An 18895-nucleotide genomic window follows, 5' to 3' on the forward strand; every position below is an offset into this window, starting at 1 on the left:
CCCCACAAAATAAGAAAAGAAAGATGATATTCCTTTGTAGATGGATATAAAGGACCTAACATTATTGAGCACCCACTATGTTCCTGACTCTGTCTGGACGATTTCCATCTTTTAATTCATTAAATCATCACAGTAACTCTTTAACAGAAGAGGAAGCTGAAGCACAGAAGGTAAATTGTCCCATTTAGATTTAGTAAAGGGTGGAGAGTGAATCCAATGCAGGCAGTCTGGCTGCAGGAGAGTGCTCTAAATCCACAGACCATTCTGCCTGCGGAACGAATGCCTAATGAATGGGAGACTTCTGCCGATGACAGTTGGCATTTTCTCCTCTAGTGGGGAAATCCCATTAATGGCAGAGAAGAAAAACCATAGGTTGTTTAAAACAGACATACCTTTCTAACCAAAACTGACTCCCCGGATGGTTCTCACTGCCAATTTAGACTAGTACAATGAAAAGTATGCCCATTGTCTGTGAGTGGTAAGTAAAATGCTTTAAGGTGGTATGGATGAGTATTTTCTCATTTTGCTACAAATTAATTTCAATGTATATTAAAAAAGATTAGAACATTATATTAAAAAATAACATATTTTAATATTATAATATTATAATAAAAAATAACTAGAACATCAAATCCATGATTTCATGTAATTCCTTGCTTAAGATGAGGCACTCAGGTGGACATTTAACTTTAAAAAATAAATGCTTTAAATAAAAGCATTTAACATATAGTAGTTATGAATGTACACAGGAAGTCTGAGAACACTAATTTTGACTTGTTATTTATTATAAAGGTCACAGTTTTCTTCTGAAAAATATGATGTTCTTATATTACAAGGAGTATATGACACATGGTTTTTCTTAGTCTCTCCTTTCCAATATAGTCGAGGGTTACAATAAATTGCATGTAATTTATTAAGCAGCCAGTATATGCTATTCAGCAAAGTGAGCTTTCTATATATTATATCTAATGCTCTTAACAACCTTCAATTGTATTTTCCCCTTTTATTATGTCCATTTAGAAATGAAGAAATTAAGATTCAGAGAAGTGAGGCAAGTTCCCCAAAACATTAGGTAGGAAGCAGCAGAGCTAGAATTTGAAACCAAGTCCACCTGACAAAAAACATCTATGTCCTTTCCACTCTACAAAGCTGCCATAAGCATTGGTGTATATGTCAGGAGAAAGAATAAATACCATTCATCCCCATCACACACAAAATACAGCAAAACAGGCACACAAAAAAACCCCCAGAATATTAAACAATAATAACAAAGAAAAATACTTCATTAAAGATAAAATATTCTCTAAGTGTAAAGGATAATAAAACTATTATCACTGTAGTTGGTAATCCAACTTAACGAATTTCCCAATGAACAAAGCAGAATTTTTTGTTGTTTAAGCAAACAGGAAGGCTCACCCCTCCCCATCCTAATCCCTGTTAGAGTAAATAAAAGAAAATGCCTTTTTAAAATGTCTTTTAAAACTAATGTGAACAGTAAACTAAAGGGCTACCCATGCTCTATTTCCTAGAAAGATCTCAGGCTAAAAGTGCCAATTCAACTATCACAACTAGCCAGGTACAGAGCTAGCCCTGGCAGAGCTATGCTGTCACAAAATAAACTCCAGCTATTTGCAGTTTAAAAGGATTGGTTTCTTTCTGAAAAAGAGAAAATCAGATTCTACATAGTATTTTATGGATCAACTGAAAATCATTATCAGCATTTCACATCTGCCATAATTATACATATCTTATGGAATAGCTACAATCTATGACTATCATAGGAATCTTCTTAAATTGAACAAAATCATTACCTATCATCCTTGCTATTTGGGGAAAAAATGTGCTTAATCTATTCATACACTGGGAAAAGTGCTCTTTTATCTTGGCCAAGCCTTTTGTTTTGGAAAAAAAAAAAAAGACATAGCTCATAACACTCTGAGACAAGAAGTTACTGCTTTCCTATAATTAAATCAAAATGCAATAACTGAAAGCAGTTTCTCAAGTAATGACTAATTTACTGAATCACAAAAATAGAAGTTTTTGATAATTAAATGTTAAGGATATTTAAGCTTACTGCCACTAAATACTGATACAGAAACTGAGTTGATGACAGCAGAGATAAATAAAATTTGCTTTAATCTTTACTGTTTTATTAAGTTAAAGTCAAGGACTTCACTATTCAATGAAATATAAAAATATCTGTTAAAAGTGCTTCCCTCTTTCTATTATTACTTAAAAGCAAAGGAAGTATTTTTTTTAACAGTGATCATAAAAATAAGCATGTCCAATCTGTCATATTAACTTTAAGGCTCTATATGTAAACAACATAAATCTTTGGTAAATCTACTTTTATAAAGTAGGTGAAAAAGTAGATAGCAAACTGAAAACATCAGTAAGCTGAATTTCTATATTTACGAAAGGTGTTTTCTTTTAAAATTTAGAGTTTTCCTTTAGGTATGCTGATTAACTCTCACCAACTCTGTATGACTATGTCAATAAGTTTTAATATTTTGAAGTAAATGACTGTTATTTGCTATTTGCTCTTCATAAAATTAAAATGCCTTTTCCAACTAGTTTCACCTTCCTTCTCAGCACAATTAAACATTTATTTCTGTTCTGAGCTATCTTATAATCATGTAATGCTGAAAAATCTTAAGATTTAGCCACTTCTACGAACATTCTATATTCATTCCAGGACCACTCCTGCCCAGAAGAAAGTATACCCGCAGTCACAGAAAGCTGTAGTATGTTACGTATGCATTGACTATTAAAAAGCAGCAGGGGGAGCAGAGCGCAAAAACACTAAGAAAAAGCACCCCAGAAAAGCAATTTAATTTATAGGCAACAGAAACATGATAGAGATCTTTGTTAAAAAGCAAACAGACAAACTAAATTCCATATAAAAGTCATGTTCACATTTGCAAAGCTGGCCTACGTACGTCTAGAAAGAACTAAAGAAAAGCCTTAAGTCTCTTAGAAGGATGCCTGAATCCTAACTTCAAGGCAGACTTTCAGCTTGAAGCATGGTAGGTTCCAGCAATGCCAAGCCTTGGAACTGCCCCAAATTTAGAGAGAAGAAACAATACATTTTTATAGTAGTATATTTTGGGGGAAAATCAAGATGATTTTTTTCTCCTTCAAACATCGCCACACTTACATTGAAGATGTGGTGAAATGTGCATTATTAGGTCACAAGAGAATAAAGTTACAGGGTTCCACAGCATAACTCTTGAGGCTTAGATCCTGGCCTGCACTCCTCACATCCTCAGTTTACTTTCTATGAGAGAAAGGTAACCAAAAACACTGTGAAGCTATTCCGCCTTAAAAACAGTCTAAAAAGTTACTTTAGCTTTGCAAAACCTGTACAAAAGGATGGAAATGTACCTACCAATCCCACATTATATTTAATATTTTCTAAAAAATTAATCAGTGCTGTTTTTTCAGCTTTAGAATAAAAGAGAAAAAGTATTTAGCTGTCTGGAATTCTGTAGCTGAAATTTAAGAAAAGATTAAGCTTCTATTTAGAACTTCAAAATGTTTGTGTCTGTATTATACTGAAAAAAGTATAAATATAATTTAAGCATTTTTTACAATACAGAACTGTGCACTAAAGACAGTTATTAAGAATTGTATTATAAAAATCCATGAAACTTAAAACATCAAGTATAAATGACAACTGAATGGTAAAAAAAAATATTTTAGCCAAGTAGGCAACCAATCAAGTTTAACCTAAACCTTCAATAATAATACCAATAATGGCAGGTATAGTCCCTGTCAGACACTATTTATTAGCTAACTGTTTTACACATATTCTTTCAAATTCTTACACTGACCTTTCTAAATAGATATCATTGTGCTCGTCTTATGCTAAGGAAACCGAAGCCAAAAAAAAGTTTGTCATTTCTCTAATGTAACTCAGCTAGTAAGGAACAAAACCATGATTCAACTTCCAGGTCTGTCTGCCTCCAAAGCTTTGAGACCTCACCAAAACCTCTCTTAACTCTAGCAGTGAGGTTTCAAAGGAAATCTGTACAAATCTTGGGCAGATTAATGGGCTTATTAGGCTAAATGCTGTAGATTTAACCTCTCAAACTAAATGCCATCTGGAGTCTCTTACCCTACTTGGTACAAGCATCCTACATGTATTATAGCCAACATTGGCAGTGGCCAAAAATTCAATAATTTTCCTGTCTCAATACCATCAATAAGCATTATGCACATTACAACCCCGATCAGGAAATACATCTAGTTGCTTCTAAAGCATCATTTAAAAACTGCTAATAGTTCAGATTCCTTCTATTAAGATTTTTTAAAATATGAAGAATTCATTAACCCAATTTGTTAAATGAGTTTGAGGAATCAATTTCCTTCTTCCTAACACCCAAAACCACCTCCATAATAAATATTTTCTCTACATAATCACTTAAAAATCCTGATTGTTTACTAGTATTTTATTGTGTCATTTTAATCTATTAGAGTACTTTTTTTTTAAGCCTGAGAAAGAGAAGAAAACAAAGAAAAACTTCATGACTTTTCAAGGGAAACACTGGTTTGGTTCGAACAAGTACATGTGAAAAGAATGGACGGCAATAAGACTAATAATCAAAAGCAATGTTTCAGACTTATTCATTCACACTCAAGAGATGCTCGACAACCTAGCGGACATGTGACGCAAGTTGTCACATTTCCAGTTCAGACTTAGGTTCGGCATCACTCCTGGGGACCTTTAGACCAGCTGCTCCAACTCAGTTTACAGCTCATGTGGATGTGACTTATTTGTGCCCTTGTTATCTGGCTGAAGGGTAACTTTACAACCTTTACCAAGAGCTCTTTTTCCTTCTATGCTAATCCGTTTTCATCTATAAAAAATTACAGGAGCTTAGCACTCATTTAGAAATGAATGGGTTTTTTTTAAAAAAAGAAATGAATGAATTAGACATGAAAAGTTTAATCAACAGCTTCAGCTGAGTTGAATTTTTTAATGTTAAAAATCAGTGTCAAGTGAGAGAGTGGCATGGACATATATACACTACCAAACGTAAAATAGATAGCTAGTGGGAAGCAGCCACATAGCACAGGGAGATCAGCTCAGTGCTTTGTGACCACCTAGAGGGGTGGGATAGGGAGGGTGGGAGGGAGGGAGACGCAAGAGGGAAGAGATATGGGGACATCTGTATATGTATAACTGATTCACTCTGTTATAAAGCAGAAACTAACACACCATTGTAGAGCAATTATACTCCAATAAAGATGCTTAAAAAAAAATAAGTGCCATGTCAATAATCTTACAAGACATAAACACAGCTAGAATGACTATATTTTGAAAAAGTCTTTTCTCACTTAACCTAGATTTCACTTCAACCAAATAAATTCACCTCCTACACTAAACCTGTAAATTAACCTGAAGTCTGAGGGGCCTTCACAATAAAGATTAAAAAAAAAAAATCCCTGTCTTTAAAAGACAGGGATTTTAAAAGACAGAAATGCCCTTAAAAAGAAAGAAATCATTTTGACCAATCACTGTGACCTCAAGTTTTATTTTTTCATCTTAAAGTATAGATAAATTAATACTTGACAGTTGAAATCATTCACAATACATGATTAGATTTCAATGTTAATTTTTAAATTCAAATAGAGGTCTCATCATTAAGAGTATGGATTAGGGGGAAAGTAATTGTAGCTGCTGAGGTTCACTGTGCTGAAAAAGTACTGTCAAATCATCTTGAAAATATAAGCAAAGGCTTTTGCACATCTTTTGGTGCCTTCTGGTTTTTCCTTTTACTACACAGAACTAACCAGACAAGAGAATAAGAACTCAGGCCCACTGCAGAATGGTCCCATTCGGTGTTTAGGACACTGGAGATACTCAGCATATGTCTACTGCTATTATGAACCAAATTATGAAAGAACAATCTATATGTTATAAAATGAATCAACGAACTAAGAATTTGTTAGCCAGATGAGAACAATGGCACCTGATGCCACGGCAGGGAGTAAGAGAGTAATAACCCATCATTTTGATGCAGAGCCATACCAAATTTAGAAATGAGGCTTCAATGACAGAAAAAAAAAATACAGATTTGATCGTCAGTGTGCATATGGGTAGGTCAGTGTGCTTACGGGTAGATTAGTGCCCGCAGATAGTGACTGGGCGGTCCTTTTTATCTTGTTTATTTGAAGCTAACTTTTTACTTAAAAACCATGCTGTCTATATAAGCATTGTCAACAGATAAGACAATCAAGTGGGTGATATGCTATGATATTTTTTTAAACTGCATGAGAAAAAAAAAGGGTGGGATAAAAACTATAGTAAACTAAAAAAAAAAAAAAAGCATAGCTGTCTGAAAAATATGTGCATGTAGATAAACAGTAAAATGGTATACCTTCCTGACCTTGTAAATAGGTGGCCAAAGATATTTAAATACCTTTAGGGGCAACTGTTATTAATCGCCACACAAAGTTACCAGTCCTTACTGGCTAAATCCCTCAGCCACCTGCATCCAACATGCCCATGCCTCCTTTCCTATCCCCTGAGCCAAACAATCATTAAAAACATACATAATCCCAATTATTTCCTTACATAACTGAAGATTGTTTTAAAAAAACAAACAAGGAATTCCAAAAAATACACCAAAACGGACAACACTCTACCTTGCTTTAAGGCTGTGCCAGGCTAAGGGTTGATTCTCAGCCCTCAAACCTCCACTATCCACCAAGACCAGCACCTTGGCATACGGCACAAACGCCCCATTGAAGCATCACTGTAACTAAATAACCTCAGAAAATTGGACTCTCTCTCCAAGATTCACGGAAACAAAGGCAGTGATCACAATGAACCTTAACTTTGACGTCCCCTGTGGACACATATGGCCAAGCAAAAAGATAAAGGCTCAGTTCTTACAGGGTACCCTGACACTTAGATAAATGGGGGTTAAGGTTCCAAGTTCAGTGAACTCTTCTGCGTTTCAGTTCAGTAGGTGGTGACATCCAAGGGATTGCACTGACCTCTAGTAACTCTTATTTTCCACTGGGAATCCCAAGAACACCCTACAACATGGGTTGCCTGTAGACCAGACTCGGTTTCTGTTGCAAGGGCAAAGTGTCACTTAGAAGTACCCCTCCAAACACACACACACACACACACACACACACACACACACACACACACACGAACAGTGTCTTGGGGGTACTGCAGTCAAACTATGTCAAAGTTGCTTTTGCAAAATATTTAATTTCTCCGGAGTGAATAGAAGAGAGAGGGAAGGCACGGCATCAGGAACCTCCTTCCAAGGGAGACAAAATGCAGTGAGTGTGACAAACCCCTGTATGTATTTCCCCAGGCCACGGGGACTGGTGGCTTCACTAGCGTGGGAATCAGCAGCCTAGGAGCCTCGGTGAGAGCCGAGCCGGGGCTTACCTTGTTGGAGGCCATCTCACTGACGGAGTGCCTGGTCTGCAGGGTCTCTAGCTGGTCCAGACACCAGTCCAGCTCCTCCAGGGTCTCGCTGGCCAGTTTCTGGTAGGCCTCCTCTGCGAACAGATAGGGAAAGGGGCACTCAGTTCTCAAGCGCTTCACAGGGCCGCCGGCGAGTTCAAAGGGGGCCATCCTGCCGTACCCCGTCATGCTCGGATGCCCGGTGCCCGCACATGAGGGCTGCTCCTTCATATTGACGAGCCGGGCACCGCGACGGGGGCCGGGGCTCTGCTAACGGTGTGGCCGGCCTCGGGAACGCACGCCCTCTCCAGCTTGGCGTCTCTGTTCGGCGTCCAGGAAGGGCGCGCCAAGTGCAGCAAGCCAACTTCTACACGGACCAAAACCCTCAAGATGCGACTTTGAAGAAGTCCTGGTGCCGGAGGACGGCGAAGGGGATGGCGCGCGCGCCCGGGAGCCCGCCCCGCGGAGGGAGCGTCTGGTCCACGGCGCGATCTGCGCGGCGCCCGGCCCCGAGCCGCGGCCCCGCGCCCGCCCTCCTGCCGAGCCTTCACTCAAAGCGAATGAATCAGCCGCGGCCGGGTGCGCAGCCACCACGTTTCCTGTTTTCTTTCTCAACTCCTCCGGCGGCGGGCGCAGCGCGGCTCCATCGCCGCGGCTTTCCGGGAACACTACCCCTAGCGCCCCGCACGGCCCTTGGAGCCGCCCGGCTCCTCCTCGGCTCTCTCACGCCGAGATCGCCCGGAGCCACGGCCCGCCAGGGGCCCCCGCCGCCCCACCGCCTCGCCGAAGCATCACCCCGCGCGGCCCCGCGCCGCTCGCTCCGAAGCCCGGCTGGGGAGGCGCGGGCGCTACAGTGTGTGTCAGTGCTGCTGCCGGGGGCCGGGGCGAGGGGAGCGGCGGAAAACCCGGCGTGGAGCGCCCGCCGCCAGCTCGCCCGCCGCCCGGGGTCGCGCCCGCCGCGGGGCTCAGGCGGGACCTGGGGCGCACGCGCGCGCGACGGCGCACCTGCCCCGCGGGGACCCCGCGCGCCCAGCCGAGCCGAGGCCCTCCCGGTTGCCCAGACGGCCCGGCCCGAGCCTCCGCGTCTCCACTGTCCCGTGCTTCCTGCGAGCTTTCGCCGGAGAGCCCGACGGGCGGCACAAGCTGGTTATTTAGGACCCGCGCAACCGTTTGTGTGGGTTTGGGTTTTAGTGTTTCTGAGGCTTCGTTTCTGAGGGTTTAGGATTTACCTACTTCAAGAGGACAGGGTGGTTGTGCAATCAAAAGTATTTCTATTAAGACCAGACCCTCAGTTCCCAGCCCAGCCTCTGCTAAGAACCATACGTCTAAATTTCGGGGTGGACATAAGCAAGCAAACAAAAACATACAATGTTGTGGGTATGAACGCCTTAGAATTCACAGATTTGGCAATATGTTGTGTTTTCACATTCAGAATTGTCTAAGAGTTACTGTAAAGGAAGAGCAATGTGAATGCAGCACACCGTATGGGCAGTTTACGCCCGTCCTGCATACATGCTTCCTTCGTCAGTGGAATTGCAAATCAGGGACCGGGATGGTATTTCGATGCCAATGGGAAGAGTCTGGAAGAGTGTTTCTACCCACCGTGCACAGAAAAAACTACAAACGTGAGAAAATGGAAAGACCACATCCAAAGACAGCGTATGGAAGCAGGTTCTATTTACAAAATTTGACCCTGGGGGAGGTCTACAGTAAGGGATCAATTGCAGAGAACTTCACTATATTAGCGTGCAGGTAAGTGAACCTGTTAGAGGAGGGAAAACATCCAAACTCCCAAGAGCCCATCTTACGAAACTTTGTTACTGTCAATTAGAAAGAATACACTGAAAAGCTTACATGAAGTTGGTGAGATCCTTTTCCTTGGTCTTCGAATCTACAGGTATTGGAGAAGAAATTCTGCCCTTGAAATTTAGACTCCATAAATGATGAGTGGCACAACAAAAAATTTCATGGACTGAATCTCGGGCTCCTGGGATTTTCCAGATAGGTTTTTATATAACATTTGTAAAAGTTAGAATAACTTTCAAAGTATTTGTTACATGGGCCATGTGGCTTATTATTATCAGGGATTCTTGAACTGTTTGCTATTCATTTTGGGAACTCTAGGTTAAAAATTGCCTCTTTTATTCCACTTTTTTATTCCTGCACCAATCTCTGTAAATATATACTTTTGGGGAACAACAACTACCTAACCTTGCCAGGTGAATTAAAGTGTGATTGGAGCTTTTCCCCCAACAAAAGGAAAAGCCTTAAAGATAATCTTAAATCGTAAGTATAAAGTATTTTATCTGTATAGCCTTTCCCTGATTAAGTATATAAAATTAGAACATGCTTGTTATAAAATTTGAAACATTACACAAAGATGTAATGCAGAAAGTTCCTTGTAATCCCATACCCTAAAGATCACAAATAATAATTAAGCCTATGACCATAACACATTTTCATTTTACTTAATATCTTCCATATGCAACTGTAGCATTACCTAGCTGTGATGGAAATACATGTACTATATGGTTTTATTTTGGCTTTTTTCTTCCAAGGTATAAAATAAGGAATTTTAAGAGGAAATTAACTTATTTTAGGTGATTTGATTTGGGCTACCCATAGTTAGCTCATCCAATGGATTAAAGATGCATGACCATTGTATCTAGGATTTGTTCACTGCCATCTTTCCAGTCACTGGTTATATCTGGAAGCCAGGAATCCCCTCTCCACACCTCAAAGGCTTGGTGTTCCGTGTTCCTCTCCCCTGCTCTCCAACTTTTCCAAAGTCTGAGCCCCAGGGGGACTTCCCAGTCCCCCTCCCATCTTCACCAACTCCTCAAAGCTTTTCAGAAATATAGGCCTTGGACCTAGCAGGATGTGGCACCACGTATTACACTTCAGTGTTTAATTTTTTTTTTTTTTTTTTTTTTTTGCGGTACACGGGCCTCTCACTGTTGTGGCCTCTCTCGTTGCGGAGCACAGGCTCCGGATGCGCAGGCTCAGCGGCCATGGCTCACGGGCCCAGCCGCTCCACGGCATGTGGGATCTTCCCGGGCCGGGGCACGAACCCGTGTCCCCTGCATCGGCAGGCGGACTCTCGACCACTGCGCCACCAGGGAAGCCCAGTGTTTAATTTTTAATTGTAATAGTGAAGAAGTAATTCAGTAAAGTTTCAATGCCTCAAGACATTATGTACTTAAATACAGGACTTGCTCTTAAGAAGGCAGTACAGCGACAAGAGGGACAGCTTGTTTCAGAAGACCTACTTTACGTCCCAATCATAGATTAGTCATTTTGACAAAATCAGCATTTGAGTACAATAAGAATGTGGCCTGTGTATGTATTTTATTTTATTTTTTTAATTTTTTTTAAACACCTTTATTGTTTATGTATTTTAAGTTCTGACTACTTCTGCATTCACTGTATAAATCTGGGGAATGAAAAAAGAAAAAAAAATGACTAGAGCACACCTACATACCAATAAGTAAGAAAATAAGTACTAACAACAGAGCAAAGAACAGTTTGTTCTATAAAACTGTTGCTCAAATAAAGAACTACTGTTGATATTAGCATAGAGCTGAGAATACTACTTTTTCCAAATTCCTAGGTTTATAGGCAATACGGTTAGCCACAGTTTTTCAGGATCAGTGTTAAAGCTTAACTTTTAGGAATTTTAACCCCAAATGTTCTAAAACATCAAGTAACTGACTTTTTCATCCCCACTAAAAAAGCCTCGATGTGGAGTTGCCAGCTATCCTCCAGGAAACTGAGTCAGCACACCAAACAACACACCTAAATGTCACCAACATTTCGCTGGACAAAAACAGTGAGCTAGTTTAATTTGGGGTTTTACCAAGAACACATACTGCATTCATGAATAAAATACTTTTCTCCCCAGAGAGTAGCAGTCACTGTGGCACTACTTGAAAATATAAGAAAACTCTTCTATTTTCCCGTCCAAAATCTTGCTAAGTCAAGGAACTACAGGGAGAAACTGTCTAAGCAGCAACTCTTGGCCAAATTCCATAAAAGCCAGGAGAGGGCTCTGGAACAGCAACTGAGAAATAACTTGAGCCTTTGGAAGTCCCCTCCTACAGCAGCATCAGTTTCCTTCAAGGCCCCCTTGAACTATGTGACACCCGTGTTTCTGCTCAGGATCTTCTGTGAACAAACAGTCCTCAATTCTTGCAGGCCAGCACTTGGCTTCCGTCATTGTGATGTGATCAAGGGTTCCCCTGACACATGGCCTGAAATGGTGCCAGGAGCTCCAGGAGAAGATGCTGAAGCAGCAGCTTCCTTTTGAAAAGGAAAAAACTAATTGCCTCAGAGCCACAGCAGTGAGCTAGAGGTTGAGGTCATTTTCTTGTGAAATGTTCAGCCGCTTACTCTTACCCACAACTTACAGCGATGTTGACCATTGAGGTAAAAGGATCCGTTCTACATAATGTGTGACTCTATGGATGCCAGTTTCTTTGCCAACTCTTGACTGATTAAAGGTCTGTATAAATTTGTCATAACTCCTATACAGGCCTATTGGTGTAAATAAAGAGAACAAGTCCAAAAAAATCACTTTACCTTGGACACCATTTGCTTTCCCTTCATTAAAAAAAAATAAATACAAACTGTAACGGCTGATTCAGATTGTTCTTTAAAAAAAAAGCCCTTCACTAAACATCTCCTAAGAGTGAGTAATTAAATGTATAGCTTCCTAAGCAATTCCAGCTTCTCCTTTCCTAATTCCCACCCAAATTCCCTCTTTGTTCCTAAGGATGGAACTGATAGTGTCTAAAGTAGGTAGAACTGGAGAAAAATGATTTCCACTTCACCATGTATTGCTTCAAGCTAGTCACTCCCTGAATTTGCTACAGTAAAAGATTGATGCAATTTAGCTCTAACTTTTGCTGACTTTTTTTTGTCTCTACATTTTATCTGATGGGAAATACATGAAGGTGTTGGATACACTTTCAATGTGTACATGTAACAGGTTTAAGCAGAGCTTGCCAGTGGCAAGCTGTCCTCATTTCCAAGTGTATTTCTGGCATCAAGTTCTTGTTTTGAAATCTTATGAAAAATATAAAATTTCACTTAGTACATCAAAAGACCTCCAAGGAGAAGGTGTACATAATTTTGTGAGTTTTTTTTCTATCTTCCCACTATCTATGATTTTTTTTCTGGGTCTGCCTAAGGCTCTAGTAGAATTTTTTAAAGAAATAAATACAAGACTGGATTTCACTGACTTCTAGTACCATCAGAAATTCAACAAACATTTATTTAGCACCAAGTATGTGTCACACACTTTATTAGAGTCTGCAAAAACAAGCTGAATGAAAGAATGTGCCCCTTATCCAAGGAAAGCTTAAGAGTCCAGGGGTGGAGATAGTTTCAGCATACTATATTGTAGAAAGCATTCTGAAAGAAGGAAGCATGTAGGCTACGGGAGAATAACAGAAGGCAATTTAAATCAGAGGTGGAGTGGGAGAAGGCAGAGGCTTAAAGAATGAAACAGGAGGTAAGTGAAGGGGGTGGGAAGAGTTTTTAAGAGAAAATAATATGAACAAGCACATGGGCCTGTGTTCAAAAGATGTATGTATATGTGTATGTAGGGAAGAGCCCCGCCCAGATGAGAGATAAAAGACCACCTATTCCTCATTCTTGAGATCAAGGAGACCTTCCCGACTACACATGCGCAGAAAGGTTCCTTGAAGGTCAAAAAGGGAGGGGCCGCCACCCCATAGTAGGTGATGTCAACCTACCCATAGGCCTCTTCACTAGAATCCATCTTGGCTGAGAGATGTGCACGCACAGAGGGGAGGACCCTGAGATAAACAAAATACGGACTCAGAACCAGGCAAAGCAAGATAATTGGCCAAAGGAAACCGGAAGAAATGCCCCATAACAGTGATTCAAACTACCACGGAGGTGAGACTCTCTCTCTGAGCCCGCCTGTGTGTCTATCCACACGTACTTTTTTCCCTCCTAATAAACACGTTGCTTGTTTCACTACTTTCTGTCTCTCTGTGGAAATTCATTTCTACACGGCTGACGGGCCAGGGCCTCCACGGCATGTGGGATCTTCCCGGACCAGGGCACGAATCCGTGTCCCCTGCATCGGCAGGCGGACTCTCAACCACTGCGCCACCAGGGAAGCCCTCAGTATTAAAATTTGACATAAGCATATGCTCTCATGACATGTCAGGCATGAACTGAAGGACTGCTCAGTGGGACTTCCAAAGGAATAGACTTCTTGCTCTTAAAAACTACAGTCTTCTGAAATTGTCATCATATTGTATTCATCGTAACTCTATTCACCAGAATTTCTTTCAGGGAGAGTGCAAGAAAGTGCTTGACAAGGCTACTTATTACAGAAGATGGGACTTGAGGCGTACTGGTTTGGGCGGGACTAACCTGTGGTCTCTTCCACATAGAAAAGGGGAAGAATATGCTTGTTGCTCCAGTGGGAATATATGTGGGGTGTGTGTGTGTGTGTGTGTGTGTGTGTGTGTGCGTGTATAACAGAAAGGAGTTAGTTTTGTTTACAGGATAATTTCACCCTATAAATCTCCCACTCCCCCCAAACTTTAATAAAGTTACTGAAGGTACAAAATGCTGAGATAAAGAGATTTTGTTTTGTTTAATCTGAGCTTGGAGGCCAGATTGGCTCAAACTGAAATGTCAGCCTGAGCTGACACTGAGAAGAGACAGAGAAAGAGGAGGAAGCTTTTGGAACTCAGTGTAAGAGCAGGAAGGAATTCTGTCCAAGGAATTGGAGTTTGAGCCAAGCTTAATCAGACATCTGGATTGCGGACTTTATGTGACATGTGAACGACTATAAGTAATATTACTCCTTGATGGAAACTAGAAGAGTAGGAGGTGGTTCCCATCTCCATTCCACTACATACAAGCCATAATCCCTGGCACATCACCTAATCTTTCTTGGACCTTAATTTCCGCACCTGTAGATTGGGGATAATAACAAGAACCTTGTAGATTATTTTCAGTGAGAGACCATGAGTTAAATAACCTTGTGTTGCTTACCTACTGGATACTTTTCCAGGCACTGCACTAAATGATGGAGATTCAGCAATGAACAAGGCAGTTAAAAGTTCCTGCCTACTCTCAAGGAGTTTACATTCTACTGGTTATAATAATTTTCTTTTCACTTGAATAAACATATATTGAACACCTGCTAGGTCCCAGGCGCTGGGTACACCAAATGGAAGGAAATAACTGTGGGTTTAAAGAAGCTCATAGTCCAATGAGGAAGGCAATTATTGGAGATATGTATGTAAGTTTCCACCAAAACCAGGCAGTAGGTACAGCAAAGTCGGCATAAGGCAGAAATGGGGGACAGGGAAGGTGCAAACTACCACATCTCAGGAGAGATCTGGGAAAACTTTCTGAAAGAGGGAATGCCAGCCTGGAGTCTCCAAGGATGAATTGAAGAGTTAACCAGGTGAGAAATGGGAGGTGACATCTAAGATAGAGAGTAACGTGTCACTGCCAGTTAGAGAACATAGGCCATTCAGGTAGCTACAAGCAGAGGATAATGCTAAGTTTGGGATCCAGCAATGGACAAAGATAAAGGTGGAGAGGCAGTTATGGGGGATTTAGTATACTATTCCAAGAGTTTATAGTTTTTTCCCCAAGGAGCCACTAAAATTCTAAGCAAGAATGTCACATGGTCAGATTTGCTTTTCAGAAAGATTACTCTGGGAAGTGTGAAAAGAGGGTTGGAGAAAGACAAGACCAGTTAGGAGGCCTAGTGTGAGAGGAGAAGCTGCCAGAAAGGTAGGGAGAGAACCACTCAGGAGCAAAGGAAAAGAATTTCAAAGGAGAGAGTATCAAGGCATAGCCACTGATATCCAAAACAGACCATATACACCCACCGGTTTGAGGTGAGATGATTTTCATTCCCAATTCATATTTCACCAACAAAGATTAGAAATGCTAGTGAGGAAGCTTCCCTCTGGGAATTTGTTTCAATAAAAGAACAGCAAACATTTTGCAAAAAGGCTGAAAAAAAAACTATTAGAACTATGTATGTTATTTTCATACACCTGTTACAACCTTAGGAGTCATTTTGATTCCCGTGGGGAGGGGGCTTGTAGGAGGGTATCTGTGTTTCCATCAACCTTCAGGGATGATACAGTCATCCTTATCTCTGTCAGTTCTTGCACAAAGCATTCCTTATAGCAAGTAAGGAGTTTGCTTAGGTGATCTCTACTTCCTACACAGCTCTGGTACTTGCTTATTTTATAACTTCTGACACTATGTTAATCTGGGTGAGGTGTTGGTTTTGAAGTTGTTCATGACTGATTAACCTGGGTGGGGTCAGGTATTACTATAGAGGGCATTCCAGAATTGACCAGATGTCTTCAAAGGTCCCATCCAATACCATGGTTCTGGAACTCTGTGAGTTTAGTTCAACTGTGTACCAGGTATGGATGTTTTACATTTGAAATTGAGATATTTTGAGAAAGAAAGTTATTGATAAATAGAAAGTCTTGCTTTCTCTGCTGTATATTTATACCCTCTACCCCTGCCCCCAACCATATTCCCATCTAATACTTTGCCAATTGATTTACCAATTTCTTCTTAATTTCTACAACTGCCACCTTCAGTCAAATCCTCATCTATATATTTCTAGATTCGTGTAACAGTGGACTACTGGATCTCCCTGGGTGCAGTTTTTCTCACCACAGTCCTGTTTATAAAGTCAGAATAATCTTACTTAAGCTCTGTTTTTAATGTGTAAGTTCCTCACTCAAAATTCAGCTGCACAAACTCCCTCCTTCTTATTCTATGAATGCCATACTTCTTGAGGTCACAGAAGGCCTTTTTTTTTTCCAGTGAGCTTTTCCACACCATTCCAGATCCTCTTATTCACCATCCCATCTCAGGCTGCCATTCTTAGCCAATCCTTCCACCTAGATACAATTTGCTGGCTTCTGTCTCTATGACTGTGTTTATGTCACTTTTATATATGTTTCTAGGCTTTTCTACAAGTGCGTAGGACAGTTGCTGACATTTACAGGCACTCAACAAGTATCTGCGAGCAAATAACCAATAAGTAGGCATGCTTTATAACAAATAAGAATATTTCTTTCCAAGTAAGACTTAAGTAGTCATCATGTCCTGCGTATGCCTCTCTAGATGTATCCATCTTCGTGTATCTCTTGTGCTACATCTCTTGCTTTCGAACTGTGTTGTCTGTTGCTAAAGAGTATCAGAAGCTAACATTGCCAGAACTTTGGAACAGTTAATGCATCACGGTGTCTTTTGGAAGATATATTAATATCATACTGAAATGATAGGTATTATGATAAATACAGAGAATGAACTTTATAAAATCAGGCAAAATTTTGAAAGATTCCATCAATATGCAGGTATGAAGTTTGAGGGGAACAAGTGAATGAACTAAAGGCTGTGTGCCATCCATCCTACCAAGATCAAGAGGAGAATGGGTTCCCCATACAAATCAAAATTGGGAGAATAGCTGGATCTCCTACCTGCTTACCTATTCTTGCCGCTCTGAGTTTAGCCAATCTGTAGTGCTCATGTTATTTTCTAACAGCCATATTTAAATCTATATTTCTCTCTCAATGTAATAAACTTAAATACTGTCTATGGCCTCCCCATTAGATTATTCTGTGTTTTCACTTCTTCATCTCCCCCATCCACCCCATCCCCATCTGTTTCCCCATTCTTACACCCCACACATACATACTCTGTTGGTTTTATGCTTTAAAAAATAATTTAGATTTCTTAATTCCAGACTTTTCTTTAGATTTTCCTTAGAATATGACTTTTCTGTCTTCAAAATCCTTTCTCAATCTTTATAATTCATGGTCACATTATATCATGTATTTCTTTTCACCAATACCTATACTTGATTCATTGCTCACTATTCTATCTTGTACACTCCATCATCCTTATCTCCCAATCTTTGTTCTGACTTTTCACATGGAAGGAAAACTCCCTTAAGTGATTGCCCATAAAGGAGACATTGGCGGTAGGTATATTTTGATTCCCTATACTTCAAAAGGCACAATGCTTGTAAACCTTTTTGGAAGTCTAATAAACCTTTTGAGAATCTAAAGCAAACCTCTCCAGAAAACTGGACATAAGTTCACATAATCAGAGTTTTTATTTTAAAAGTGTTCACTGGCTTCCCTGAAGTCCCCAAGGACCCCAGGTGGAGAATTCCTTCCTGAATGGAGAAAAGAAAATAATTGTTTTAATCAAAACTGCTCCAGAATATTTTACTCTGAACTGGTACCTCTGCTGCCTTCTCTGTTTCCTTACTACCCTTCACTAGGGATACCTAAAGAGAAGTAATGCCAAAGAGACGTTCATTCCATTTAAGGGAATTGAAGTCTGAGCTAAGAAAAATATATCTGTACAAAAGGTGTCCAAAGAAAGACTAGGCTCTTTCAAATAGGCTATGAATAGGTTTGAGAAGGGTAACTTCTTATGTCCCATTTTTATACTCACTACTTGTGCTATAAGTAGAACATATGAGTGAGAAGCCACATCAGCCTACTGGTAAACCTGCATTTGTTAAATGTGTATACATTATAGAGCAAGTTTTAGCACTCAAGATTATATCATATATACATGGATGGTCTACTTGTGCATGAACTGGCACCATACACAAGCTTAAGTAAAAGAAATTAGTTTTCTAATTGTACAAGAGTATCTGGGGAGGTTTAGATTTGGATAAGAAAGCTCTTACACACACATGCAAAGACCCATAACCCGTAGAGTTCCCTATGGGAAGCAGTATGACAGATCGGAAAGAGCATAGATTTTTAAGTCACCCAGAATTTGAATTCTAGCTTTGCCATTGTTCTAGTCATCCTGTTATCTTAAATTAGTCGTTTAAATACCTGAGCCCATTGTATAAATTGGGAATTAATTTTTATGAGAAACACATGTGAAAATGCATGTAATGCACGTATATCTGACTTATAGCAGGTACTCAATCAATAGTAACTATTATTCTGACCCAACTTATAAGGTTGTTTAAATTAATTCATCTACAATAAGGCATTTCATACATAAAGGGTTACTTCCACTCTCACAGGTTCTCAGTCCTAAGCCAATTACTATTTTCTTACCATCATCCTTCAATTATTAACCAGTTCTGGGCTGAACATGAGTGAAGAATCTAAGATCTAGAAGAGCCTTCACAAGACCACACCAAATCACGCAAAGTCACTAGCATTTAAAAATACGGGGGCATGGGCTTCCCTGGTGGCGCAGTGGTTGAGGGCCCGCCTGCCAATGCAGGGGACGCGGGTTCGTGCCCCAGTCCGGGAAGATCCCACGTGCCGCGGAGCGGCTGGGACCGTGAGCCATGGCCACTGGGCCTGCGCGTCCGGAGCCTGTGCTCCGCAATGGGAGAGGTCACATCAGTGAGAGGCCCACGTACCGCAAAAAAAAAAAAAAAAAAAA

The 18895-nt window shown here is 40.4% G+C and overlaps 1 protein-coding gene across 5 annotated transcripts in view; it reads right to left on the minus strand.

Moving 5' to 3' along the window:
• The window catches only part of PDE4D (phosphodiesterase 4D), a 1474095-nt gene that overhangs the window by 43733 nt on the left and 1411467 nt on the right, over positions 1–18895 (minus strand). For 4 of the 5 annotated variants that reach the window (XM_007453218.1, XM_007453217.1, XM_007453222.1 and 1 more), the window contains one exon: positions 7418–7530. In XM_007453218.1, the coding sequence (XP_007453280.1) occupies positions 7418–7530 (113 nt within the window). Of the gene's footprint in view, positions 1–7417; positions 7531–7616; positions 7670–18895 lie in introns of those variants that run through there. The other variant, XM_007453221.1, reaches the window with a different exon arrangement.

Source organism: Lipotes vexillifer, unplaced genomic scaffold, assembly GCF_000442215.2.
Source record: "Lipotes vexillifer unplaced genomic scaffold, Lipotes_vexillifer_v1.1 scaffold366, whole genome shotgun sequence".
In the NCBI taxonomy this organism is placed as follows: domain Eukaryota; kingdom Metazoa; phylum Chordata; class Mammalia; order Artiodactyla; family Lipotidae; genus Lipotes; species Lipotes vexillifer.